The sequence below is a fragment of the Mugil cephalus genome, chromosome 12 (assembly GCF_022458985.1).
Source record: "Mugil cephalus isolate CIBA_MC_2020 chromosome 12, CIBA_Mcephalus_1.1, whole genome shotgun sequence".
NCBI classification, from domain to species: domain Eukaryota; kingdom Metazoa; phylum Chordata; class Actinopteri; order Mugiliformes; family Mugilidae; genus Mugil; species Mugil cephalus.
The window spans coordinates 13,456,833-13,484,597 of NC_061781.1; the positions used below are offsets into that span (position 1 = coordinate 13,456,833).

The 27,765-nt window shown below is 42.2% G+C and overlaps 2 protein-coding genes across 2 annotated transcripts; both read right to left on the minus strand.

Moving 5' to 3' along the window:
- Positions 1 to 2,107: 2,107 nt before the first annotated feature.
- On the minus strand, positions 2,108 to 6,743 carry cd302 (CD302 molecule). Its single transcript, XM_047601597.1, has 6 exons — positions 6,341 to 6,743; positions 4,942 to 5,067; positions 4,742 to 4,852; positions 3,936 to 4,115; positions 3,814 to 3,834; positions 2,108 to 3,726 (listed from the first exon to the last, which is right to left on the minus strand). Exons 1-6 carry the CDS (start codon positions 6,423 to 6,425, stop codon positions 3,524 to 3,526), a joined length of 726 nt encoding a protein of 241 aa, XP_047457553.1. The 5' UTR covers positions 6,426 to 6,743; the 3' UTR covers positions 2,108 to 3,523.
- A 4,389-nt stretch (positions 6,744 to 11,132) lies between these two features.
- LOC125018025 (RNA-binding motif, single-stranded-interacting protein 1) lies at positions 11,133 to 27,169 on the minus strand. Its single transcript, XM_047601638.1, has 13 exons — positions 26,863 to 27,169; positions 24,425 to 24,606; positions 22,420 to 22,478; positions 21,376 to 21,467; positions 17,282 to 17,439; positions 16,504 to 16,583; positions 15,943 to 16,058; positions 13,353 to 13,402; positions 13,155 to 13,242; positions 12,837 to 12,887; positions 12,148 to 12,258; positions 11,928 to 12,008; positions 11,133 to 11,842 (listed from the first exon to the last, which is right to left on the minus strand). The coding sequence occupies exons 1-13, from the start codon at positions 26,911 to 26,913 to the stop codon at positions 11,771 to 11,773; spliced, it is 1,191 nt and encodes a 396-aa protein (XP_047457594.1). The 5' UTR covers positions 26,914 to 27,169; the 3' UTR covers positions 11,133 to 11,770.
- Between the last annotated feature and the right edge of the window lie 596 nt (positions 27,170 to 27,765).

Here is a 27,765-nt window from a genome sequence, read left to right on the forward strand (position 1 = left end):
AGGTCAGGAGTAAAGGAACAACTTAAAAATCTGGCCTCCAGATGCTCAAATTAATCAACCCATAGGACCCCACAAAGGCCCCCATTAAGAACATTCTGTTGTTGCCCTCAGAAGGACCGTGTCCGTTCTCTGATGAGGCACAACTGTTTTGGAGTCACAAGGGAGACCCACACAATTAGGCCTCTGGTCATAATGTTATGCCCGATCGGTGTAATTCTGAGAGTTCACTGCTGTCCGGTCTTTTGAAAACTGGGAAATTTAGTATTGAGCATTGAAAGCAAATGACAACACGGGCCCCTTTTACTTTGTGTAAACAAACCGTCGACATAGTTACTGAGGCCTGCCAATCACCGCGGGACTGACAGCAGCATCTTTCTGTTCATATTTTCATAAGGAACTAAACCTTTGAAGAAGATTAGCATTTCTCTTTTCAAATATCATTATTTCCTCATTTCCAAAGTGTCTCGTTATTGCAGCGTTTGACGTCTCTCGCCACGCGCAGGCCCCGTCCTCCATGCTGCAGCACAAAGGTCAGCTCCGCCGTGCAGTTCTGACCTTTATCTCGCATGTTGACTAATGGCAACCACAGGAATAAGTTATCTAATCATCAACATGACATGGCTCCAAGAAAGTTTCTCTAACTACGCGACACATATTATAGTTCACCTAACCCAAAGCATATTTATTTTGCGGTCAGCCTTTTGTATTTGTTCTCTCTGGATTTTATTTCTCTTTATACATAGACTTCTTATAGATTATTGTCAAATAACAAATATTCTCTGTAGGAGAATTCTCTGTAGTGTATATATCTTCCTTAATTTCAGGAGGAAATCCCCCTCTCTTCACTGAGAGGAATAAAAGGAAATGTGCTTCACTGTCCCACCTGCTGGCCAAACCCAGAAATTACCTGGAACGTTTGCAGGGAAGAAAAGTTCCTGTTATGATTCTCTGTTAGTGTCCCACGTGAAATGTTGATCTAGATCTGCCTTTGAAAACTCATTACAAGATCTTAAAAACCATCTAAAGAAAGTTTACTCAACAAAGAGGCGTCTGCGGCGGAGCTTTGAAGAGGCTTTGTTAGATCGCAGACTTCTTGGAAGTCTAAAATTAGACGCGCATGAAAGCAAAAGGGGGAGAGTAGAGAGAGAGAGAGAGAAAAAAAAGATTTCCCGCTGACTTCTTTCGGTTCTGTTTCATCTCGGCTCATGCTGAGACGTCAACAGAGCTGCTGGACTTTTAGAGGGAATGACACTTTTCCGATGACAGTGATTTAGATATCCTCTCAGAACTAATTAGACTCTATCCCCAATTTTGGTGTCCTAATTCATCTTTCTTCCCTTAATTATGCATTGACATATATATATTTAGAAGAAAGGTTCTATGTAGAGCACACAGAATGGAGGTCTAAAGCTGAGGTGTTCAGCATACTATTAGAAACAGTCCCAGGTACTGCAGTACTACTTCTGGATTTACTCAAGTGCTATACTTAAATTTAGAAGCACTTACACTTTGAGATTTCCCACTTTATGCTGCTGCACTACAGTTCAGAGAGAAATGCTACATACATTACATATATTTCACAGCTTTAGTAAGATTTTACCTGGGTAACAAGCTTTAAATCAGAGCACATAGTCAAGGGCTGAACCAGTGCCTTGCGATATAAGATTAGTGAAAAAATGTAAACACCGATAACAGAATTATTTTTGTCTTTCCTCTCCTATTAACCATCTCACCACCTGTCGGATTTATCTGTTGTCTTGCTACAAGTTACACACTGATGCTTCAGTATTAATAATCAAATTATCTAATGAATAATAATATATCAGAGACCAAATCCAGACCCTTTCTTTAAAACTTTAACTACAATTTTATATTTGGCTGACACTTGTTTGCTTTTTGAATTTTTTTTTTTTTTTTTTATGTATGTTATTTACGTCTGCTGTTGTATTGTACATGACTGTGCTGCTACTTCTGAATCCACCACTGTGTATTATACAGCGTCTGTGTTGTTGAAAATTCAACCATTACACTTTTTTTTTTATGGAAACAACTTTTTGTTACGCTGTGAATCTGTATCAACGACCAATAATGACAAAATACACATACCTTTTTAGAAATTTGTGCAAATTTATTAAAAAAAAAAAAAATCAACAATATGAAGAAGGATCTCCTGTCGTGATTCTGCAACATTCTCATCACACTGTCAAATTATTCACCAGATGGTTTATTTACAAGTTGCTATAATGGTGTATTTCACACGGCAAACATGTTGCACCTTTAACCAGACACAGGTGAAATGTGCTTGTAGCTATTCATTGGCAATGTTTATGCAGTTCCTCTCACTGCCTGATGGGGGAGACAAACGTGAGGCACTATAGCTTTAACATGATGGCCACCAGGAATGAATCTGTAGCGTCTAAAACAATCAGAGCAGTATCTAAACCCCACCCAGACAGGTTCTTCGATTGAAGAAGCCGCTTGGGTGAATGGTGAAACAAGGTCAGGAAACCTCAAACGAGTCCGGCCGCCTTGTTTTAGAGACATGACGACCTGGATGACTGAGAACCTTTACAGTGTTGAGAGTTTCATATTTACTGGCTACAGAGCCACAATAAACAGGAAGCTTAAAAAAAAAAAAAGTCTTCATAACAGTATCATTAAATTGATTTAAAGACCATTTTACCTGGAAAAATACAAATTCACGGACAATGCAGCTTTACCTCACTGGCTACATTTACATGCATAAAGTGACAAGGCAATCGGTCAGCTGGGGCTCTTGTTTGGATTATGCTATTTACATGTGCCCTTGTTAGTGTAGGAGAGTGGATGCTGGCTAAAGGGACACTCCAATGACATTACACAATGTTCACTGTGGCTTTTGGGGAGCTTTCGAAAGTCTTAAAAATAACCCTCACGAGGTTTGCTCGATTCAAGATCGCATGTTTTCATCAGAATGCCTGTGTTCCAAGCCATCAACATTTCCCAGGGACTCATCTTCCAAGGAGACGTCAAGACATCGCCGCGGTTTCTTTTTTAATCTCCTGCTTGTTAGTCGCCCAAATTTGTGCAAGTCACTAGAATAGCTCTGTTACCGAGTATTTCTGCCTGCTCACAAGAAGCATGGGAGCTTATATAATCACTTCAATCTTTGAAACAAGCAATAGTAAGACTCTTTAAATATGCGAAAGAAAAAACTGAGATTCTACACTTTATTTAACCCTTGTGTAGGTCCTATTATACAGTACTATTTGTTGCATTTAGTCACGGGCAAAGAAAAGGCACCAATCTGAGAAATTACTTGATACTGCAGTGGTTAAAAGATGCTTATGCGGCACAGAGAACGGGGTTAGAATCGGAGTAAGCTTGGCGTCTGGTTTCCTCCCAATCACACTACATTATGTTGCGTGTTAACCAAAAACCGTGGTTGCCGTAAGAGCGGACTCGTCTTCACATCAAAAACACCCACCAAAAAGAGATAAGGGCCCGGTGGTGCTTCCTGTTGTGAAAAACAGATAAAGTTCTCCTACGGCACGCTGTCGAGCTCCTCTGACTCCACCAGGCACGACTGGTCCGTGTCCAGGACTCGGAACGGAGGGTGGTACTCGAACGCCGTGACGATGGAGGAGCCAAAGTTGTGCTTCTGGTGCACAAACCAAATGGCCGCTGAGACTCCCACGATGGCCAGCACGCTGAGAATGACCAGGGCGGAGAGCAGCGCGCTAGGTTCTGAGGAGAACAAGCAACAATGCAAGGAAGGTGAAACAGGGATACGTAAAGAAACAGCAAGAAAACAAACGAGCAGGGTTTACTTACTCCTCCTGGGTTGCTCCACTTCTGGGGAGGGGGAGGGAAATGAGAAAACACCCAGTGAGGCTATGATCGAGACGGACTCTCAAATCACTGAACGCTTAGGACAAATCAACAAAAAGACTCACTCTGAGCTATTTCACAGACCACCCCGTTCTCCAGGTCGTTCACGCAGCTGACGTTTTCCCACTTTCCCGTGTCACTGTGCAGAGACACGCACGTTTCCATGGGCAAGAGGTCTGACGGGTAGCTGTCCTCCCAGTTAGTGAACTGCACAGGGTCCTCGCTTAACCACCTCATGTTTTCACCTGGAAGGCAGTGAGAATACCAGAGTACCAGAGCGGAATCACTCCCGAGTTCGCCTACGGTCTCCCTGCAACATTAGCTGAACTGTGTTGTAAAATAAAATCACAATGAATAAAATAATGTGCCTCCTAGACGCTGGGACTTTGTGAAACTGTGCCAGGATTTAAAGACCAGGATGATGCAGTGTTGTCATACGCGCTTTGAAAAGTTGCTGGCACAGGCAGAAAATCTCTTGAACAGACAATGTTTTTTTTTTGTCTGGAAGTCAAAAACAGGAAAACCGCACTGAGAGACAAAAAGTAAAGATAAAAACTGCAACTCCTGAAACTACTGTTTTCAAGGTAAAGTGTTAGCTGACATAGGAATTTCGAAGTAAGTAGGTAGTAGTGAGTATGGAGGAGAGGTAAGGTTATTTTTTTGGTGGATATCAATACTATGTCAAGGCACCTCAAAGCAATAACGTATATATAACGTATTAACTTAACATATATATATATAATATTTCAATGTCAGCTTTTCATCCAGTTAATTCTAAACAACTGAAATTCATTTCTTTCTTTTTGATCACCCAGGATCTGATGGTGTTCGCCGTCACGTATTCACGGCCCTCTGGTCACACGGTACTTACTGTTTGTGTCATAGTACATTCCCAGCCACACGTTGACCCTTCCCTTCCACACGCTGGGGCTATATTTAACGACAAAGTCATTCTCCTCGGCACTCTGGACGCTCAAAAGCTCTATAAAAAGAACAGCGGTCATGACAACGTGATCACGCACATTTGCCGTTTCTTGTTTTGTCCGTCTGAGGGCAAGATGCTTCGCGTACCGTAGCCTTGGCAGAGGCTCTTCGCCCGCGCGTAAGTGTAGGACTTGATTGCGTCTTCTTCTCCGTGGACGAAGTAGTAACATCGGTCTCTGAAGGGCACCCAGGTGCGTCCGTCTGCGGGGCAGTCTGAAAGAAACAAATTCAAATCTGATCCTATGCATTGGGATAGTTAAACAGTGTGGTTTGTCCTTCAGGCTCTTTACTGCGGCACATTCAATTAAATATACTAAAATGACTTTGCATCACTACAGCCACCTTCCAGCTCTAGCTTGTTGAGGAATCTCCCTCTTTTGATTGAGTTTTAGTTAGTTCAGAGGACTTCATGAATAATTTTATGTTTTTCTTCTTCTTTTTTTTGGAAACGGCGATCTGATCTTTTTTTCCCTTTGAGTCTCCAAAGCAGTTAGTGTGAAGGTGAAATAGTTCGTCTTCCATCCGGCCGTATTCACAATCATTTGTAGTAGTTCCGCTTTGTGCGTACCTGCTTTTCTGGAATGTATTCTAAACCCACAATCCTTGACAATTTTTTTTTGTGTGCCCTTGCACACTGGGCACTGCGCACTTTAAAGTCAATTGAACACAGTCGGCTCTAGGCTCATATGACAACCTTATTTGTTTAAAAGAAGAGCTGGCACTACAATGGGAACTTTGAACTCAGAAGAACAACAGCAAACAAGAAAATGGGCAACAGCCCAAATAAACCACTGTTGGCATGTGTCTCCAAATCTCTTAATGCATCACTTCCTCAACATGTCAACTGACAAAAACCTTTACTGATTCACAGAACACAGCCGTGCCCCACAACCAGCCACTACCCGGATATTTAGTCCCTTCCTCTTTATCATGAAACTGAAATGGTGTCACGATTTTCTAGACTGTTCCTCTGGGGAGTATTTTTGGTGTTCCGAGTATTTTGCAAGTCTACACAACATGTAATAAAGTTCCTCTTGAGTTGATGTTTTCTATTGAATGCAATTGTTTGTAGTTATTGCCCCAAATAAACGTCAGAATATCTTGTAGCTTGTGCGTAATGTGAGTTTTCGTTTCAAATAAAACACGACTGGATGGGTTAAAGCGAAATGTAAAGACTACATCACTTGTTTATATTGTTTCGCAACACAGACAGGCGCTTCAACGCGTTTACGTGCGCAAACGCCATGCGCCAATGTTGGTTTACAATGAGTTGCGATGCAACATCCAAAACAACAGCGTCGACATTCAGGGGAGCTGTTTTGGCAACAGTGTTGTGTTTATACACCTTCCTACAGTCAAACGTGTTGACGACAATCCTGCACTAGACAAACGCAGTAAGACAGAGCGCAGGAGCCAATGCAACGCGGGCCTGCGCGACGTTAAACCCAAACATGGTAACAACAACTTTGTAGTTTTAAGTTCTCACCTCCCGCCGAGGCCAACCGCAGCTGAACGCACAGCACCAAGACGCAGATCAACAGCGACCGGGGACTTTTCGTCTGCGACTCCATGACAGGGAAACAATGCAGCGGCGAACTACTAGTAGTTTTCTTCTTCTGTTGATCTCGAGTCGACCGACGACGCGAGCGCAGTGATCCCACCCACTCACCAGCCAACCCGAGCACGCACAGACACAATGATAGAGACACACGGATGGACGCAACGCCGGACAGTACAGCATGAGTCCACCATCCGGATCTGATGTCATCCGGGTTGTTCCTCGTTCCAGTTAGTTGTTACTAAATAACCGAATGCCACCAGTAACAGGGTAACTTTAAGTATTAGTGGGAAGAAAACAAAACCGAAAGCTCACAATACATCTATGTTATCACCTGTCACCGCCAGTCAAAAGGCTGAACACACCTTCTCATTCGATTTGACTGGGAATGCAAATACAGAATTTCAGTATATGTATATTTTATATATGATATCGATATAGTTTTGTATTTTTTTTATATAGCTCACTATATATATACGCATACTCTGTATTTTGTATGTGTAGTTTGATATGATAAACATTTTATATATATATTCTGTATGTTTATTTATTTTTATTATATTTAATCTCTACATATATTTACTTTTTTTTTTTTTACATTCTATTTTTACATTTTCCCTTTTTTAAGCCTTTCCCTGTGGGGTAAATTAAATGATCTATCTATCTATGCAACAGTGTAGAGAAGATCTATTTGTTTTGTAGATCAAATTCCGCTTCCAAGGTTCTCAGTCATCCAGGTCGTTGCCTTTTCTTTAACGTTTTTTTTTCCAGTTTTTAAGTAAACTGTCACTGAAGTCCCACGGGATCAGATTTTTTTTTTTTTTTTTTTTTTTTGCGCAATTATCGCACAGGGACCTGTAGATGGTGCTGCACGCACAGACTTCTTCAGGCTGCTGCTAGTTGGGCTCAGACCACTTAATAGCTGTGAAAATGTGGCCTGCACTCATTGCACCCGCTTATCTTTCTGCTGCTGTGGTGAAACGCTCTGGATTGTTGTGATGTTGTTAACCGGGATGTGCCATAAATGTGATTCGGCCTTATTATGAAATGGCCAGCACACGTCTACGACGTGCAGCCTTTTAATTAGCTGCAAATATCAGAAGAAAATTGGTTCTTATTTTTAAATGCCCTCATTTTTTTAAGGCAGCCCAATCAACTTTGCACATCTTTTCTTTTCACTGAAAGTATTTAAGTATTCATTGAAGCACTTCTATTGTCTGCTTCTCTTTACTTACACTCCATTCCAGGGAAATATTGTACTTTAATTCAGCAGCTTCCTGACTGAATTATTTAAAATTTATATTTAAATGATCTCAGTAGAAGATGAGCACTTTAATATTTGTAAAGGCTGCATTTGATTGCATTGTGTTGTGTTGCTGTCCACCCCGTGAGCTCTTTCTTTAATAACATTCAGGAATACAATAAATAGTGCTGCGATAACACAACAGTGCAACATGAATGATCAGTATAGGCTGCAATTACTTTTATTGTATCATTGCATAGGAGGAAGCAGTTTCCTCTTCCTAAAGCCGCAGATATTAAAAAAGAGCAGGACGAGAGCCTCCTCGGGGTACGAGTGTCGCTCAGGGGGGGTAAAGGCGGGGGGGTTTCGTCTCCACTGCTCGTAGGCGCATGTGGCACAAACACAGACAGCTGGAGCACGAGTTTTGCTCCTCGTCTGGAGCCGGTGGCTTCCCGTAGGGTGGCACAACACTCCGCAGGATACCGCGGGGACCCATCTGCCGTGGCAAGGCCTGCTCACAAGCGGCCGCGTCCAAGTTGCTAGAGCGGGCCCCCCTCCCTTCGGTCCACCCACCCACCCGACGCAACTACCCCCTGACACCCACTCTCACCCTGTCCAGGCCACGCATGTTGTCAACAATACCATGTGACAGTGTTGATGTAGTCCTTACCGGGTCCTCACCTTCTGGGCTGAACGCGGAGCGATTCGTAAACACAAGGTCGAACCAATCTGAACAGAACAAGAAGCGCAACGTCTCGCATCCGAGGGACGCACGAAGAAGACTGGTCTGGGAACCATTTAACATGGGATGGGTTTGAAAGAAATCTGTCACATTCTCGCACATTTTAGAGGAAAGTACCACCTCTGCCACGTGGGGAAAATCTTTTCAGCCAGCTGCAAGATATGATAATGTCTCATTAATTCACCGAGAGGATATGCGAAAGACTGATTAATGTGCAAGGTAGGAGATGACTGTGGTCACATTAGCGGAGTCTGTTTTCGGGGAGGAAACTGACAGATAAGTGACCTTTGTCTGCTGCTTCGTTGATGAGGGAGCTAAACAGATGTTCACTCCCCTCCACTTTTCTGTCATTTAAGCAGCCACTGAAAGGAAAAGAAAAAAATACTTTCTTTCTATGCATCTTTAATTCACCACTATATTTAAAAAATACAGATAACAAGACGCTAAAAGCAGATACGATATTTATCTGCGGTCCTTCCGGCTTTCCAACCGCCAATTTGAGCAAGACATCATTCTCACGCCATCTCAGGAAAGGTAATTTATTAACGCTACATGTTTATCCAAATTCTAATAAGGCCAGCTTCCTTATTAAACGCAGACCGAACGTGAGAGACGGATTTGGATTTCAGCCCTTTAAAACTGCGGCCAAGCGCCAGTAACAACCAGCGCATTAAAAATTTATTGTTCAGGAAACTGACAGACGACGACACAAATTATGTGTTTACATAATTTTATCATTAACCAGTGCAGGGTTACCAACAGGGTACAATCAATTAAAGTGAGCGCGATCAAGATTCACCATAAAAAAAAGTTCGCTCTTCTAATTGCACCTCGGGTTTGCAATTTGTATGAAAGGTGCTATGTAAATAAAGTTTGGTGTGGTTTAGGAAATAAGGACTACAATTATCACGCATTTGCAAAAAAAAAAAAAAAAAGTTTTTTATTATTATTCAAAAAAAATGAACAGAATAAACCTCGGGCAACAATCTACTGAGAAAAAAAAAGTTTAACAAACACTGGAAAAGAAAAATACAGAGGAGAAATTCCTGAAACTGTACATACAAGTTAGCTCAACTGTGGCACAAGTAAAAAAAAAACAAAAAAAAACAAGTAACTTTCATATAGATCTATGAAATCTCCTCAAACTGTCTGTACAAAAATCTTCATAAATTAGGATCTGTTTCATATAACTTAATGACTGCTCAATATGGTGGTTACTTAAATGACCCCCCCCCATCCCGTCCCCACCCCTCCCACATTGACGCACCTCTTAAACTCTTGACCCAGATATTATGGCACTTGGTTCAGACACCACTAGCAGCACAAACCTCACAAGACAGTATTACTTGTCAGTCTCAGGCATTACACAGAAATCTCAAGTATAATCACAGCGGCCCTTGTTGGACGCACCATCTAACTACAGAGGACATGCTGCTGTCTCCACTCCCAGGACGAACACGTTTATTTAAAAAAAAAAAAAAAAAGAGCGCACATCCACCACAAAGCTTCGCTGTCAGCGTAGATATTACAAAACTTTGGATCAGGCTCGGGAATCCACCGCTAATTAGAGCGGATGCTGAATCTGTGTGAAACATGTTGTCAGTCTCCCTAGTGAATACAATACTACCTACTTAAAAAAACGAAACAAAAAAACAACAACAACAGGAAAATCAAAACCTGAAAGGAAACAGCTGTATGTGGCGAGCTCCTGAGTGTGGCATTTGGTCTTGGAGGCGCGGGCTGGACCTGCTAACCCGACCTTAACAGAGGAGAAAGAAGACTCTGAGGTAGATATCTGGTCTGACTGACCACCAGGTCGAATCACAGACTTACTGGAGCACACCTTAATAAAAACACATGCTTTAAGCCATTGTTTCCAAAAAACAAACCACTTATTCTTCGAGTAATATGCATGTCAGGCTGTAGAATTTTCCTTTACCAGTTCTTTTATTTTAATCTATAATTTTTCCTGTTGTCACTAAAGCCACTCGCGGTGCTTCCTTCCTTCATGCTTGTGTGTCCGTATTGTACTACTACCTAAGAAAACTGAATGCAAATGTACAAAAAAAAAAAAAGAAGAAGAAGAAGAAGAAAAAAAGGCACACTGTCCAAACTGCAATCTAGTCTGCAGAGTCCTGGTTAAAGAGACAATGTACTATCTCACAATCTTTGGTGAAGTAAACTACAACTGAAAGTGCCAAGTTTGTTTGTTTCCTATCAAAGAGTGAGGTGCCATTTAAAATACACACATTCCTACCACTTTTCCCAAACCCTCCCTCCCCCCCTCCCCGACCCACTGAACTTTTGCCTAAGTTCTTTCATAAGGCTTTGATTCGTTGTTTTGTTTTTTTCCCACAATCATACGTCCATGTTTTCCTGTTCTTTTCAAAATAAAAGCCAAAATACACACCACGTCAGAATTTACAATTGACATCACCCCTTGCACCCCGCCCCCCCACCCCACCCCACCCCACCCCACCCCCCAGAAAAATGCAAAATCATGGCCCAGAAACACAACACGCCCGCCCCCCCCCGCCTTAGTCCCCCAACCCTCAAAAAGTTTAATTCCAGCTAAGTCTAAGATTCCATGTGTTCAAAAAGGCAACAATAAAAATGGAAACTTTCTGCAGAACTTCCAATTTCCACAAAAACGTAGGGCCTCTTTACTATTCAAATATTCCATCCGCTATAACAATCATGATGTGGAGTCATGAAATTCATAACATTTGTTCTAGAAAGTGTTTCACCAATTTTTTTTTTTTTTTTTTTTTTTTAATATGCGTTTTGGGAGGGGAAAAGTAAAAACACGTAAAAGCTCTCAAAATAGTTTTGCCTGTTGCCGCTCTGTGGTAGTCGGTACGAATACTGTATCAAAACTATTAAGGCAAATTTTACTCAGACAGCAAGGTCAAAGGTTAAAGTTCTAAGAGAAAACTACTTTACAAGAAAACAACACCGAACACACTTCACCATAGCAACACTCACACAACAAGCGCGAAAATGTCCTTTTCAAAAAAATAAAATAAAATAGAAATAATAAAAAAAAAGTCTTCAGGAAAAAAAAAAAAAATTAGAACAAGACATATCAACTATCATGCACTTTTGCACAACTGGTCACGTGATTCATTCTCTTATCCTGCGGCAAACCCCAGTAAAAAATAAACGTTTTCTAGTATGAAAATAAAACTTTTTTTTCCTTTTAAATATATTTGAATCATTTCATGAACTCAGAGATACGCTCTGAAAATGATACCAAAAATAGTCCCACTTTAAACGTTTGCAAAACACCTGCGCAAAACAGTGAGAGATCCTTTGCGTCCACTGCGTTCGTAGACATTGAGATTGTTTTAGCTGTCCAAATGTTACCTCAGCACTACTTGGTTTGTTGGTAGGAATAGGGGGAATGATTGCCAGATGAGTCCACTTGTGACTGTGCACCGTTTTCCTGCAAGAGAAAGGGAAATCGTTTTTTTTGACAGTTGACTAAATCAAACAGTAGTAATAAAAAAATATCAAATCCGATCAGCTACCTCCACGGGAACTGTCGTTGTCTGCATGTGTGCGTACTGTGGGATATATGCTCCTTGCATAGCCGTGTTGGCAGCCATAAACTGAGAGAAAAGAGCAACACAAAATGACACATTCGCAGTCTTTATGTTTTTAGAGTTTAACTGAGTCCTTCTGAAGACCTCATCCTCAGACGAGTAGAACGTGTGAACAGATTTCTGTGTGCATGCGGCGTTCCCTCACCGTTCCCGCGCTGCCCAGAGAGAGGTGACTCATCTGCTGCGTGAGAGGTGCCATCATGGAAGTGGGCTGCAGTGACATGGATGGGTCCATAGAGGGCGATATCACCGTACCCTGCGGGAAAGAGTGAGAGCAGGTGAGGGGAATGTCCGCAGCTGATCATGCAGAAAGTCGACAAAGGTGATATTTTCATCCAAATTTAAAATACAGAGCGAAAGACATAGAGGCATAACGTCAGGAAAATTATGCTCGATGTCTGGGACGTGAGCGCGTCTTGAGATATGTTGGCTTTCAGGAAAAGAGAAAGTGAATAATATTAAGAATAATAGCATAAGGTGAGAGGTACACATTGAGCAAGTTGTCTGCAAGCATCTTGGGTGGCCTGACGCACCAGGCAGCCGTCTACGATGGCGCATTTCCAAACCAAGAAAGGAATCCTCTTGATCAGTTTAAACCCATCTGTTATAAAATATTTAGCATCTGTCATTAAATACACGGCTTTATAAAGCGTTCCCACATAAACACTCTAAAATCCTCAAGGATCAGTGTCAGCCAATGTGTAGCTACTACTTGCACATATTGAGTGCGTCTGTTTACAGACAAACGTCTCAGCTCTGCTGCAAACGCAGGCTGAAATGTTTATGAAATAGATGAAAGACGAGAGAAAAAAATAAAAAATTTTTTGCTCTTACTGGGTGCTGCATGATGTAGGGTTGATGAGGCATCCAGGACGGGTTCTGCACCTGGAACGTTAACAAACACGCTCTGTAAACACGCGTGCTATTTCCATCGATCACATGCTACTGCGCCTAATTAAAGGCCACGGTGTTATTTGTCGTGCACTTGACCAACACTTCCGAAACCCCAAAGAGACCGATTCAAAACCCCGACCACATGTGCCTTCTAAACATAAATGTTGAGCTAGCTGGGACATGTAAAAGCAGCTGAGTGAAACCGCTTTCTGTTTGATGAAAGCCTACACTTTGTCCCTAAAGAGAAGGATTTCAAACCTGATATGTTGACACTGGAGACATGTACGGGGTCATCGACGTCTGAGCCATCATCCTGTTTGAGATACTGTACGGCGGTGGAAAAAATCTGCCGGCACAGATTTATGAAATGTCGTTGTAAAATGACGAGCGTGTTGTTGCAAACAACGTGAAACGAAATACATTGACGACAGTGCAATACATGTTAATCTTGTTTACCCGTTTTGAATAGCAGCTGTACTGGGGTCGTATGTGAGTGTCATTCCAGCCTGGAGGAGAAGAAATCACAACATTTACAACTTAGCTGAAGCCCACAACTCGTTAACATCAACAGAAACTCATCATCTACGCTCACAGAGCTATGTTCTAGTTATAGTCTAGTAGTGTTTAAGAAAAACAGTTGGTTAAAACAGCCGAAAAATCTGCCGTTTCCAAACACGTACACCAGTGCTTCTATTGGCTGACCAAGCACATCCTCTCGATCAAAGTTCAACAAAGGTGAACGGTGTGACTCTGCTCAGTGAAACATGAAACCCACCACTGGAATGAACCATGGTACCCACAGAGGGCGGGGCACCGATGTGAATTAAATGGGTCGCGATGAGTACAACTTCCAAGAAGGTGAAGGACAAGGAGGTGCAACACACGGAGCCAGATCTGCTAAAGGTTTGCGTGTATAAAAACGCGTGCAAACTCATTGCACATGCAAAAAAAAAAAAAAAGATTTACTAACAGCAGCTTTCAGAGGTGCAAAACAGCGTTTTGGCATCCACTTAGCATGTTTGCTGCAATGAATATGCAACACAGGGCGTTTACAAAATTGCAAAATGCAATGCAAAATTGCGTGCGCTGGGAGGAGGAAATGCAAATATATTAATTTAGCACACGCAAAGTGATTTATCAAACCTGAAAGCAATTTTTCTCATAGTAACTGCATTCTTTTTTTATTTGGTAAATATTCAAATGGATCAGATGTGTCCAATAAATAATTTGCGTGTTTGACATGCGCTCTACAATGACCATTCAGTTGTACGGGCCTTTTTTTTTTATTTCTGTCTTATAATTATATTCAGATGTTTTTTACTCTAACTCTGCAATGTGTTTTTTTGCCTTTTCAGCCGACACCTTCGACGTAACGCCACCAAATGTCATTTTGCGCTTGCAGCCGCCCCAGTCTCTCAGAGTCTCAACAGTGAACACCAACAGCGCACGCAAAACCCTCATTTACATACGGCTGTTGGCACTCGCTGTCATTTATCACCCGAAAACCACAGTTCCAGGCCGCACGCAAAATTCTCGAATGTGCACGCAAATTAGGACACGCAATTTTGGGATCTTGGTAGATCCGGCCCATAATGTATTAGACTTGCTGTATATTCACAACCTGCAGAGCAGCCACTGTAACCAGACGTAGTCCTACAACACAAGCTCATGCTGGAGCTAGCAGCAACGACAACTATAAAGAGGAATGTATCTCAACACAGTAAAGATGAATAAACGGCAATTCCGCAAAAAAAAAAAATTTACATTTTAAACAACGCCCTGGTTGAATGCCCCCAAAATCATGAGGCAACGTGATCCCGAACAACCGCAGAGAATGTCTCCGCAATCTAGTGGGAAAGCTGAGCTTTGCCCCTTGCTGTGTTGGCAAAACAGACAAATAACTGGTGGCATTAACGCACACTCCCAGCGCGGTCAATGTAAACTTAATGCGTAATGACACGCGACACACGCAGAGGGCGCGGACCACGCAACCAGTGCTGCTAAACACGTGCAAAGGAGAAGGGTCAGAAGCTCTGGCATTCAAAGACGCTGGAGCTCCATGCTGTGGAGCGCTCGTGCCCTGTGGATTCAAGAGGGTTTGGATTGCCACTCTTGTTTCTCTGCTGCAAAATGAGCGAGCTGGCACGTAAACACGACCGCTCTGCTTCCTGACAGATGTGCCCAGCCGGTAACAAAAGCATATTTCCAGTCTGAGAAACAAACAACAGAGATTTTTTATTTTTTATTTTTTTTGCACGTTCACTGAGAAGCCCAGAACTGTGCGACAGAACCAGCATGTTTGAGTCTCTGTCTGCTTTATGGAGCTTGCCATCAGAATCCAATCATCTAGCAACGCTAATATGGAAATGACCTCCTCCTCGAACGGACGCAGATGCAGCCAGGACACGTGATTAGGTCGTCAAGTCATTAGTTCAAATTTTAATTAGCACAAAACATCAAATTATCCAGCGGTTGACCAGCAGCTCCAGTGTAGGGAAAGATTTGTTGGACGACAGCAGTAGTTTCCTGTCTAAAATGCTGACGGACGCAGTGGTGAGTTGTGACAGTATTTTGAATCTAGTATACACGAAGCTCCATGTTGATTTCTCTTTAGGTGGACCATGTTTTTGTTGGGTAAGTGCCGCCTCTACCCACAGCGGTTGTGCTTGTTTTCCGTGACCAATGACCGAACTCCCGTCTGTTTATCCAAACTGGGGGCCTTTGTCTGTTGCAGATAACACACTGGCTATGTACATGTTCCTCATCCCACTGGATTTGTTTAATGTAAAAACAATGTATTCCATTCTACACATTTAAAAAAAAGAAAAGAAGTGTGGCTTTATACACTATGCTATGTTTTGGACTGAAGATTTGAAAGATGATAAAAAAGTGCTTGTGCTTTTTTGGTAAGACTGTAATATTTGTTTCATACGGTTATTAATAACACACGATTTGGACACCTCTGCAGTTTATTGTTCCTCTCTGGTCATGGAATTGTCCCAGTTAGCATCTCACTTCCTATCACTCCATCCTGAGCGCCACTTACCAGCCTGGAGTCGCCGTCCCTCGCCCAGGCCCGGCCGTTGAGCCCGAATTTATTCTGACTTTGCCTCTTTTTCTGGCCGCCGTCGGCGAACTTGCACAGCAATGGTTCGGACGGGCCTGAAAGCAGAGAAATGGCAAAATGACGTCGGAGCAAAAGGTTTCGTCTTTTACGAACGCGATCACGCCCACATTGTTGTCCGTCACTGGTTTCTAAACGGTGATTCACTCCCCGCGGCCTGGGAACACAGACATCTAATTTGGCAGCTGTGGATCTGTAATCCCCTCCCCTTTCTAAAGGAGGCAAGGCTAGCAGAGACTATTTCAGTCTGATAATCCAATTAAAAGGCTTAGAGAGGGAGTGGAGGCCACACAGAGCAGCTCTCTCGTTTTCTTTGTCTGTGCTCTGCCACTTAATGCAGAGTGCATATGAGCTCTTCACAACGCAGACTCACTGACTCCTATTATTGACTCCTACCACACAACTCCGCCCAGATTATAGTCAGTGCGTATTCCCAACATTTGTGCGCCTGCAATATATCAAATGACTAAAGTGCATTTTTACCTGAAACCCCTGCGGGCATCTTGATAAACTTTCCATTGAAGTGAGAAATGACTGCGTCGCATTTTTCCTTTGACTCCATCCTGAAACGATAGAAGACACAGAGAATATCAGTGATAGTAGCGAGCAGGTGATTTCCTGGAAATGCCTCCGCTGCAGGTTGATGGGAGCGGCGGTTTAATATGCGAGTCCATCACGGACATTTTACGGCATTGTGAAACCTTATTGCACAGTCTTCGCCGCACACACCTAATCGGGGCACACACCCACATTCGAGCATTCCTCCGATGCGCTGTGATATTTTTGTTCCGTCAGCCGTGACCAAATGTCAGGTTATGCAAGTGCGACCAGAGGAAGCCGGCATCACAACTATAATTAAAACGCACACTCATTGTGAAACTATGTTTTTGAAGGAGTTTCCGTCCGTCCGTACCTGAACGGTCGCTATCTGACTCGTTATCCAACTAATTGCCATGAGCTTTTAGGTATCAGAGTTTAGAAATGAAACGGGGCATTTGTTAAAAGAAATCGACAAAAACTGCTGAACGATTTTAAAGGCGTTCCATATACATCAACCTATTAAAACTTCATAATGTGCTATTTTTGTCAACTGGTTGTCTTACCTAATTCTGTGCTACTGTGACGAGGTAATTTCCCTTACGCATTACATTATGTCACATTTAACATGTATTATATTTTTAGTTACAGTCCTATATGAAAAAAAACTGTCTCTCGATACTGTTTCATGAGTCAGTGACAATAAATTACACGAGAATCCAACCTTGCGAAGCCCACTCCTCTGCTGACTCCACTGGAGTCCCTCAGGATGCGCGTTGATATGACCTGGCCAAAATGCTTCAGCATGTTCTCCAGTTCCTGCTCATCCATCGACAAAGGCAGGTTGGAGATGTATAAGTTCGTTGGGTCTTGTTCTTGTTGCTGTGTGAAGAAGAAGAAGAAGAGGAGGAGGAGAAAAGCGCAGATGTAATTACAGCACAGGAAATGCCTGAAACACACCTGGAGAGAGCGGGGAACACACGGCTCCCTTGCAAATTTCACACGACTGAAATGACGAAACATTTCACGCGCTTCTAACGTGGAAGTCAGTAATAGGCTTTTAACGTCTCTGCTTATTGTTGTCGCTCCCTGCGTGTCTCTGTCAGGGGATTTTAAGGCAATAAAAGGTCAGCAGATGATTTACATGCTGGCCATCTTGGCTCAAGTCTCATATCGGACGATTTTTTTTTTAATTTATTTTTTTTTTTTTGCCGCATTTCAACAGCATCAGCAGAAACATAAGACACGGCTACGACTCCGTGGGGATCAGCCTCTCGTCGCCATAAATATTCATCGGTGTTGTGTTGTTCAGTGTCAGCAACGGGAACAGGCTGGACGGCACGAAGTAATAACGCCGACAGAAAAATCTACATTTTGGTGATTATATGACAGCGGAGGTTGCACCAAGCCCGGGCAATATGTTTAATCTGAGGAATTAGTGCTTAAATAGATGAAAGGACAGATGGAGTGAAGGGGGCACAGATGTGTTTTAGCAACTCATGTGTGCATATCCTCATATATATATATAACACAAGCATGAAAGGTTTCACCTTTTAGGAGTCTGAATGAATCCCAAGTGAGGTGAATCATCCTCTGCATTATTTGACTGTTATTTTATTCAAGTTAAATTCCAGCTTTAGCGTCAAACAGTTTCTCTATGAAAGCATATCTCACTTGTGACTTTATCCAGCCATGGCTTCAGGGTGAGGTGAATGACTACGTATTTTAGTTATGCACCGAGCCGACCACAACTTCTCTGTCAATACTGACTCATCTTTGCCCACGTCAAAAACATTTTAAGCACATGTGCATTCTGTGAATCCCCAGCGCACAGGAAGGTAGGCGCATAATGAAGTGTCGCAAGACATTCATGGAAGTAACATGAGGTAAAAAGAAGGGATCTGGTCACGTCCCACCACCTGCCTTTGAAATAATAATGAGAGAGAGAGAGAGCATTGAAGGGTGCCTGCGCTAATAAAAAAAAAAAAAAAAACAGGAAAAGGGACCTTTGTCAGAGAGCCTATTAAGCGCCAAACAAGCTTCTGCAATGGTGAAGCTAAAGCATGAAAGGCTCACACTTTATAATGGCATTTACCACCACAATACAAAGACTTAAGCATGCCCTCCAGAGCTGCTCTGTTTTAATTAAAAAAAAGGCAAAATGGCAGAGGGAAGGCAACTTAAGAAGCACCACAGTAGCCCAGACAGGGAAATGAGGTGAAGGGTTCTTGCTCCTCACTCAGTGCTGTGTGGGAACTAATTTCCCTCGACTGGTTCCTGTTACCATAACAACACACAATGATGGACTTCCGTTTCTGCTGTTGGAGAAAAGTATGTCAAAAGTAATACTTCCTTAATTTAGAGCCCCTCAAGCCAGGGATTGAGTCAAGTAAAATAATAGTTTACTGGCAGATAATGAAAGCTTTTTTTTTGGGGGGGGGAATGGACAGAAAGACTACTCTCAGCCTGCACAGACACATTAAGGGTTGTCTGGGACATGATGCCACGGTCAGGACCACCATTCATGTCTGAAATCCTTCCAAAGTGTTGCTGTCAGAAGAGAGAATAACTTCCTAACTTGCACAACCACTTAAGATGTACAGGGCAACATACACATTGAGCAGGAACAGAAACTCTGAGACGCTGCTACTAAGGAAACCTCTATTTGACATCCATTAGGAATTTAATACAGTACAAGACATATGCTTGGATTTCTCAGTCTTCAAGTGGCCTCATGAATGTTGAATGAGGTTGAGGTCAAGTGACTGTAGAGGAAAGTCCATGACAGTCAGAGCTCCTTGGTCTTCAGGTATTTCGTGCAAAGCTTTAATATATGTTTGCTGTTGTGAAATGAGTTCTTGAACATTTCCACATACTGTATGTCACTACGGGTTTGGTGCAGTGCTGTCTCATCCTGTCTCCTGTTCATCTTGTTTGTCACTACTCTCAAACTTGGATTGGGCAGTAAATGTGAGTCTCTCCCCATCAGCTATTGTGAAATGCTGGAATCTTTGCTCACCCCAAACATTTGGCCTTGATGCCCCTCGTGAGAAGAAGTTTAGAGGCCTTACTCATCCTCTGTGACTCCGTTGGCAGGACTTCTGCTGATCATTGGGTCGTTTTCCTTCCAGTCTCTCACTGAACAAAGCTTGATGTATTGATCGTCTGATGGTGTGATCACAAGTGGGCCGCCTAATTGTGCTTTTCACCGGGTCCAGTTTCAGCAAGTTGTTATAGAGCTCCATACAGGGCCCCCCCTTAGAAACTTTCAGTTTGGATTCAAGATTGGGTGCTGAGAAAGCTCCCAATTATTTAGGGTGATTTCTAACACTTTCACTTAGTTCGGAAGCCATTTTCCAAACCATTACATTATATGATGAGTGGAACATCCAGACTGGGGCTCTTACGGTACCAGTATGGTCATGGTATTAAATTATTAAATTTCAATAACGCATTAAAATCATTTAAATCCTGGCCAAATTTGGCTAACGTATTGCCCACTGTATCATTTTTTTCCCACCGTAAGCACCTTGCTGCTCTTACGCTTATAAAATATTATTTATTGGTGCACTTCCACTCCTGACCACAGAACAAAAAATACATTAATGATAGGGGGGAGCTCAAATACAGCGAGAAATACCATATCTGTCCTCAAATATGTGCTTCAATTATTTTTCTTATTTAAAAACGCCAGATAGATGTTCAGCAATTTTTTTGAATTTTTGATTTTTCAAAATTATTTTGTGATAGTGTTTATTTTGCACATGCATGTTATATATACTCATATTTAACTGAATGTACTGCAGAATTAACAATTTGGCCCCCGACCCTCCCCCCGCATTCAATTTTGACCCTCCATTGATCCAGTGCCACTTGAACACAGTGTGTGTTTTACATCTGCCCCCGTTTTCTTCCGTTCTACTGTTATTTTGACTGTAATTCATCTCCCGAAAGAGAGAAAATTACATAAATAAAGTTAAAGACGCATTTCCTGGGTTTTGCCATAATGATTCACATTTTTGTTGATATTGTGACTTTGTTTGTCCACGTTAAACATGAAATCTGATATCGTGACTGTCCCAATCAAAACTGTGCAACTCAAGCATATCTCAACTTTTGTACAAGGGCAATAAGAGTAAACATAAGAAGTATGAAGCATCAGCTCAGAGTGCAGCAGGTGAAGATGTTAATCCAGCAAATGTTTCAGGAGAAAGAAGGAAAATAAAGAAGTAACCGTGACCTCAGATGATTTGCAGAACTCAACGACCTATTTCAACGCACACGGAACACAACAGCCAACTGTTTCTGCCACACAATGACCTGACGTTACTAATTATTACACATTATTTGACTCAGGGTCCAAAAGGAAACACAATCAGCCCATGTCACCGTACAGTATTTCCTCCCATTATACTATTCATCCTGTCATTTGCACAATCCTCCCTTAAATGCAAAATTAATAAGGTTAAGAGCTGCACCTTGTAAACACTTGAGGCTTGTCCAACACACACTGGTGTGTGTGTGTCACCTTTAAAGACACACTGATGCAAAATACACCCAGTTCCGCAGACATGCAACACACATACACTTTCAGCACACGCTTCCTTCTTGATTCAACTCAAGCGATCTCGGATCCCATGAGCAGTCTACAGAATAAAGGCTGCGGAGCATACACCCTGCAGTCGGGGATTCTTGTCCTGCCATTTAATACCACACGGATTAGGTTTAAGTTGCCCGACCAGACAGATGGAAGACAACAGTGTTACTGGGTGACTCGTATGGACGCGGTATCAGGATTAGTCTGTAATGAATCCTCACCTTTGCCATCTGAGCTTGGACACCAGTGGTCTTCAGGGCAACCACGGCTTTCTGAGCTGCAGCGGGGCTGTCAAAGTCCACGAAGCCATATCCTGAGGAGGCGAGCAGCACAGTTAGGACAATATTCCATGTGAAAATCAGAAAATGATAGACTCTGATTGATGGTTATGAGCTGTTACTTGGTATCTGTAATATTTGTACGAAGCTGGGTTACGTCATCGTGCAGTGTATATGTGTGTACGCTCCTCTATAAAGTACTATAGGGCTATTTTATTGTATTTATATATGTGTGCTTTTGTGCTTTGTGCGTGGACGTAGAAACAAAAAAGCGCTGAGGTTGCAGATACCATTGGCTCAGGTCAGCTCTTTGTCCTGTGGGGTCCAAACAGGGTAAAACCTGTACTCTTTGGCTTCCACTGCACTTGCTATATTTAACCTACTCTAAATAAGTTATGGTGAATATGTCAGTGCTCTTTCAGCTGACAAATGGATCACAGCTATTAAAGTTTAATACCAGCCCTTGCCTCAGTTATTACTATTAAACAATGGCCGTTAGCCAAACAAAGAACTTTGTGAAACTTTGCAACACGCAAGGCTATCTCTGTGTTTAGCCTGAAATGCAGTCAGAGCCCTGCAAGGTCTTTAGCGGTGTCTCCTTTCACTAAAAGCCCTTGATTAATCTGCATCTGTGTAATCCAGAGAAGAGTGACAAAGCAATCTCTTAATCTCATCAGCACTGGAATCAGTAAGTCTCCCTTTAGTCAGGTGGACAGCATACGGGAACTGGACCGACCATTACTCAGCAGAAAGAGGAAGAGTCTGCCGCCTCTTCCTGGGAACCGCGCTCAACACCGAAAAAAAAAAAAAGTTTGTGAATTTACACAATAGAAGTAAATAGTTTCTGTTTGAATTTGGGGAAAGAAATAGTGTGGTAATCGCCATATGTGGCAGGCATACACGCATATTGTTCCTACACGCTTGTGTAAAAGAGAGATAAAAAAAACAAAACAAGGGGCAGTGCAGAAAAGAGACAACTCCACACACCTTTACACTTGTTTGTGGCCTTGTCCAGGATGGCCTTCGTCGATACGATTTTGCCATACCTAAGAGAGGAGCAGAAAGGCGAGGCATTGTTAGCAGGATTATGTACCAGACACAGCAAGTTATAAAACACTCAGACGCGGAGGGAGGGTTGAGCAACAATCCATGACATCACTGTAAAAATATGAGAAACAGGAAGTGGTTTCCATGTGGTTCTGAAAACCCCACCATGTGTGCACTAAAAGCACTAATCTCTAATCTCAAACGGTCCCTTTTTCTTCAGCCAAGTTAAAACCACTGTTACACAGAGTCACCAATGACCCTGTTAGGACAAGTTGGGTCACTTTTGGTGCCACCTTGGCGAAAGCCCTCCACGGCTGAGACGAACCTTGCTGTTCTCTGCACAGACAGATGTTTTTAAGTCTTGCCAACCCACTGATTATGACATAATGAACTCTGGTCTGGTTCATGCTGTTGCCATAGTTTTAAACAGAAGTGTGTAAATAGACACCACAGGAAGGTGCAGATGAAAAGTCCCATGTTACTTCAGTGTCATTCAGATGCTTTCGTGCAGAAGCAGGTGGTAAAAAAAAAAACAACCTTGAGGTTAGTAGGTAAAAATCCCGAAATTGCTTTTGATGTGACGTTTTTATAGGTTTGTGTTTCACTGCTGCACCGGCCAGTCGGGGGAGGATTTAACCCAAAATATGTGAACAAAACTAGGACAATAAAAGACAGATATTTAAACTAGGGAAAACCAAAAATGCTCTTAACAACGGTGTGTCTGTTTTTTTGTTTTTTTTTTTTTCTGGTAAAATCTTCTGAAAAAGGTAATTTATTCATTTCCAATGTCTTCTATGACTGCCTGTTGGTCCATGGAGTTTGGACAGTAGTGTCTATTGTGAAGAGTTTATGTACTTCATGATGCAGTGACGAACATCTAAAAAAAAAAAAAAAGTAAAGCAAGTGGGCGTGTTTTAACCTACATAATCTACAGTGACGCCAGCACAAGCCGCAATGTGCCCTACAGTCTACCAGGATACTTTAGCCCAGGATTACAGATACTGAACTGGGTGAAAGATCACAACCTTACAACCTCTGTTGCTTCTGAACTCTAATCTCAAATCATGTGGCTGCATGTTTGCCCTTACAGTATTGTCTATATGTAGTGCATTGCAATTTAAAAATGTTCTGAAGTATTACTCATCGTGATCCCGTGAGAAAGTCAGAATGCAAAAGAAAATAAAAGGCTCCTTTGCTCCCACATTCACACAGTAGTTGGGAAATCAGCTCCGTGTGATCTATCAACTATATGCAAATCAGAAAAAGTGAAAACTACTGCAGCTGCATCCAAGAAACTCTCGGATTTAAAGTTTTCCATTTTATAATCTTTCTATACATTGTCAAAGTCAATATTTTTTTTCTTTTTTGAGCGCCAGCTTTATTTCGTTTTTTTTTTTTTTTTTTATATATAACTGCTCAGAACGATTTCAATATGCAATATATCTTCAAAAAAGCCAGAGAATGAACTGGTAGTCTTAGGTTCTTATTCAGTATTATCTTGTGAAGATGGGGCCTCAGACTAAAATGAAATGAGTTTTCTAAAGCTTCAGGGTGGTCTTTTGTCTTGGCATATATAAAGCCCACAAAGAAAGCTGTAGAGGAGCCCGGTGCTGACCATCTCCCTGCTTTATCCACACATGATATATAAAATCTCTGATCCTGTGCCCAGATTGCTTTCTTACGATCTATTTTTGACCGTGTGTGGACTTCAAGATAATCTTCCATTTTATATCCAAGCACAGGCTCCAATACTACTTCTATTTTTAATAAAATATAACATAAAGCTTCATATACAACACCACGACAAATGCTAAACTGTCAATTGTCAATTTACGTCAATAAACGACTGCCCCTGCAAATTGAAACTGGACGAAAAGGGGCTGAAAACAAAAAAATCAATGTCTGATCAATAGCGGATGATAATGAGAGGAAGTGGAGTACTCACGGCTGACAGAGCTTGACCAGGTCATGATCTGTGGTTGAAGGGGACAGGCCTCGGATGTAGAGGTTCGTTTTACTGAGTTGGTCCCAGCCAGCGGTGCTACTGCTGCTGCTGCTGTTGTTGGTGCTGCTGTTGGTGCTCGGGCTGGGTGGAGCCATGGGGTGTGACGATGGGGCAACAGGTGGCTTGAGAAGGTAAACGGAAACGAAAGAATTTAATTTACGTTAAAAAAAAAAAAAAAGATCTTTAAAAAAACAAGAACGACATCGACGATGGTCCGTCTGCACGCTGGACACTGTATCATACAGTATCACGTGGGCTTCAGTCCAGTGTGACGGTTAATGTTTGACTGTTCACTGATCCGTATGCGCCTAGCAATCCTATCACCTCCTTATAGTCAGCACAACTGCTCCACAGGGACCTGTAGCTACGACATCAATGTCACACTGATGCCACAACGCCTCAGGTTGTCCAATAAGCAATTTGCAAATTATCTCTGGTGTCGTACTAACCTTTTTTATCCTTTATGTCCTAATTAAAGCGTATCTTTATTTGTTCAAGAACTGTTTAATTGACCTGACTTATATTTCTTCTCACAGACCCTTCTTAACCTCTGTATTCTGTACAACAGCTGTGTGGCCACTCCATCTGAGGCCAAAAAGCAAATACCCTGCAGTAGTTGAGCAACTATGTTTGTGTTACAAGACCGGATGTCCCGAACTGACAAAGCTTTCCCATTGAGGGACTGGTTTTCTTCTTTACTATTGGACCCTCATTATCCCCCCAAGCCCCACCGCTCTCAAGGGAATCTCAAGCTGAGAGGAAGCTGAAGGAATCCCAAGTATGAAGCGGCGACAGGATTGAGCAACACAAGTCTGAACTTCAGCCCGGAGGACGTTGTGATTAAACGCTCATTCGTTTAACATGCCCGCGCAGTGAAACGAGTCTGACCTACTGTTTTCCAGGTGACTTGTGGTAAAGGTCCCCCGACTTAACCACCAGCCATCTGTTTTCTTAAGAAACATGCCCTGTGTCACATACAGTACTGAAATGATAAGCATGCTTTCAGTGTGTGGTGCTCAACAAATTGAAGCTCATAAAACTCTGTGGCCTCATACGTTGCTATCATTGCTACAAGTGGACGTGGATCACAGACTGTGTGACCAAAAAATTATTAAACATGCATTACTATTAAATACCAAATGACCTCAAGAGTACTGTGCCACCTCCTTTAAAGCACAAAAATGGCAAATCACAATCTTCACAGGGCTTCGATCATTTAAAATAGCTTATTTTTCCAATTACTGATTCTTGAACGCGCTGTCTATTGTCTCTACGCTAAGACAAACAGTACAGATACGTTTGTTGTCAACAGCTAAAACAAAAACAGCACTGGTCTGAATTGCAGGGAAAGACACGAGGAAAACAAACACACCCAAGAACTCCACCGAACTTTTGACAAGCGCTGCGATCATGATATTAAGGGCCTTCAGAAGCTGTGGATGCATTAATATCTTTCATAACATACTGCCTGCAAAGAACATATCAAAAAAAAAAAAGAGCGCTGGGTTTATTTTTCCAAAGTCTGGGATTCAGGTGTTCACAAGCTCCCCTTTTTCTTTTCTTCTCTAAATGTGAATTCTGTTTTCATACAGCTGGCGGACTACTTTAGATGCAGGACTGAGAGAGAGACAGAGACGGGGGGAGAGGACGGCATCTTATCAGCCGGCTCCAGACCAACAGAGGCCGTCATATCCTAGCTGGAAATATACACAGGGGTTTCCAGTAACAGGCCTCGCCCATGGAGCCTTAACCACAGGATAACATATGAGCACCGCAAAGTAAATATGTCTATGCAAATCTGTGGACTAAAGGGAGTTTTCGTACACCTATAGGCTATGTAACTGGGACAAAGTGAATTTATCAAGGGATAATTAGTCATCTGTCCTTATGTACAACAGAGACAAGCCTAACATAATGGAGAAACACACAATTATGATACACGCAGGACAAATATTGAAGGTACTTACTGTTTTATTACACACAAGCTGTGTTTAATGAAAGAGAAACCAACTGAAATGTTGACTTATGCATATGTGCACTATTTTGTTGAGGGTGGGGAGGGTGTGTGTAAAGTGGCGTTAATGGCCAGCTGCACTAAAAATAATATTAAACAGGCACGATATGTCTGTAGTAATAATGGAGCTGAACCACAGCCCGAGCAGGAGGTATACTCATTACCCATAGGTGGCCTGGTGCCTGGATATTACGTCGCCAAACAGGAGCACAACATTACCATTTCGCATGACACGCGCGAACTAAAATAAGTTTTTATTAGCCAACATTTAGCCACTGAGCTGCCGTCAAGTGTCTTGCTACTTCCACGAAGTCAGCTCCGCGGACATTACGTTGTAAGTCTGGTAAATAAATTGGTATTTTACCTGTTTGCGATACGGTGTCCTTAGTGGGTTTCCAGTATTAGCAAAAATCATCCTCAGTAGGAAAGAGGGGGGGTTAGTTGTTGTTTGTTTTTGTTTTGTTTTTTTAGCTAAAAATGTCAAACTCCGCGCACAAGTAGACAATCTGCTGACACAGAAATCGCCTTTACTCCGCTAGAGGACAAGAAAAAGAGTCTCTGGGCATATTCGCTGTGTACATATCCTTGTTGTCGTCGACTATCCGGCTACAGAAGCGTCCGTAAATTGTCCCAACTTCTGTGGCCCAGCCCCGTGTCTCTGACTGACTCTGGCTTCATTGATTTCCAGTCAACGCTGCTACACTGGGAGAAACCATTTGTTACTATAGGGGAGACGTGTACTCGCGGTTGACAAGATATATTTCAAATCCTGTTCTGTTTGATTAATAATAATTAAAAACACTTTTTAACTCGTATTTAAAGCTTAAAGTCGGTATTTTAAAGTTCACATACAGCTCTTGTGCTCCAAACACATACTAGCAATAAGTCGTTTCAACCTCCTGTTGTTGTTTGTTTATTAAAGGAGGCATACCAAACGTTCCACCGTGCCGCTGGTTCTGGACGTGATAGTTTGTCTTATGTTTTCTTTTTCTTTCTTTTTCTTTCGCCAGCAAGAACAAGTGAAATCGAATTCTGTGCTTATGAGGATAGTTTTTCATTGCACGTAATTTAATAAGATCATCATGAGGTCCAAATATAAGGAACAATGCGACTGCTGTGCCTTAAAATGAGCCGGTGAAAATGTTCAATGTCTATGCATTTTTAAAAGCACTCCCAGATGTAAAATGAGGTGCTCCGTCACCTCTATAGATCCGTCATAAATATACGATACCATAGTTCATTTACGTAAGTGTAATTTCTGCATTTT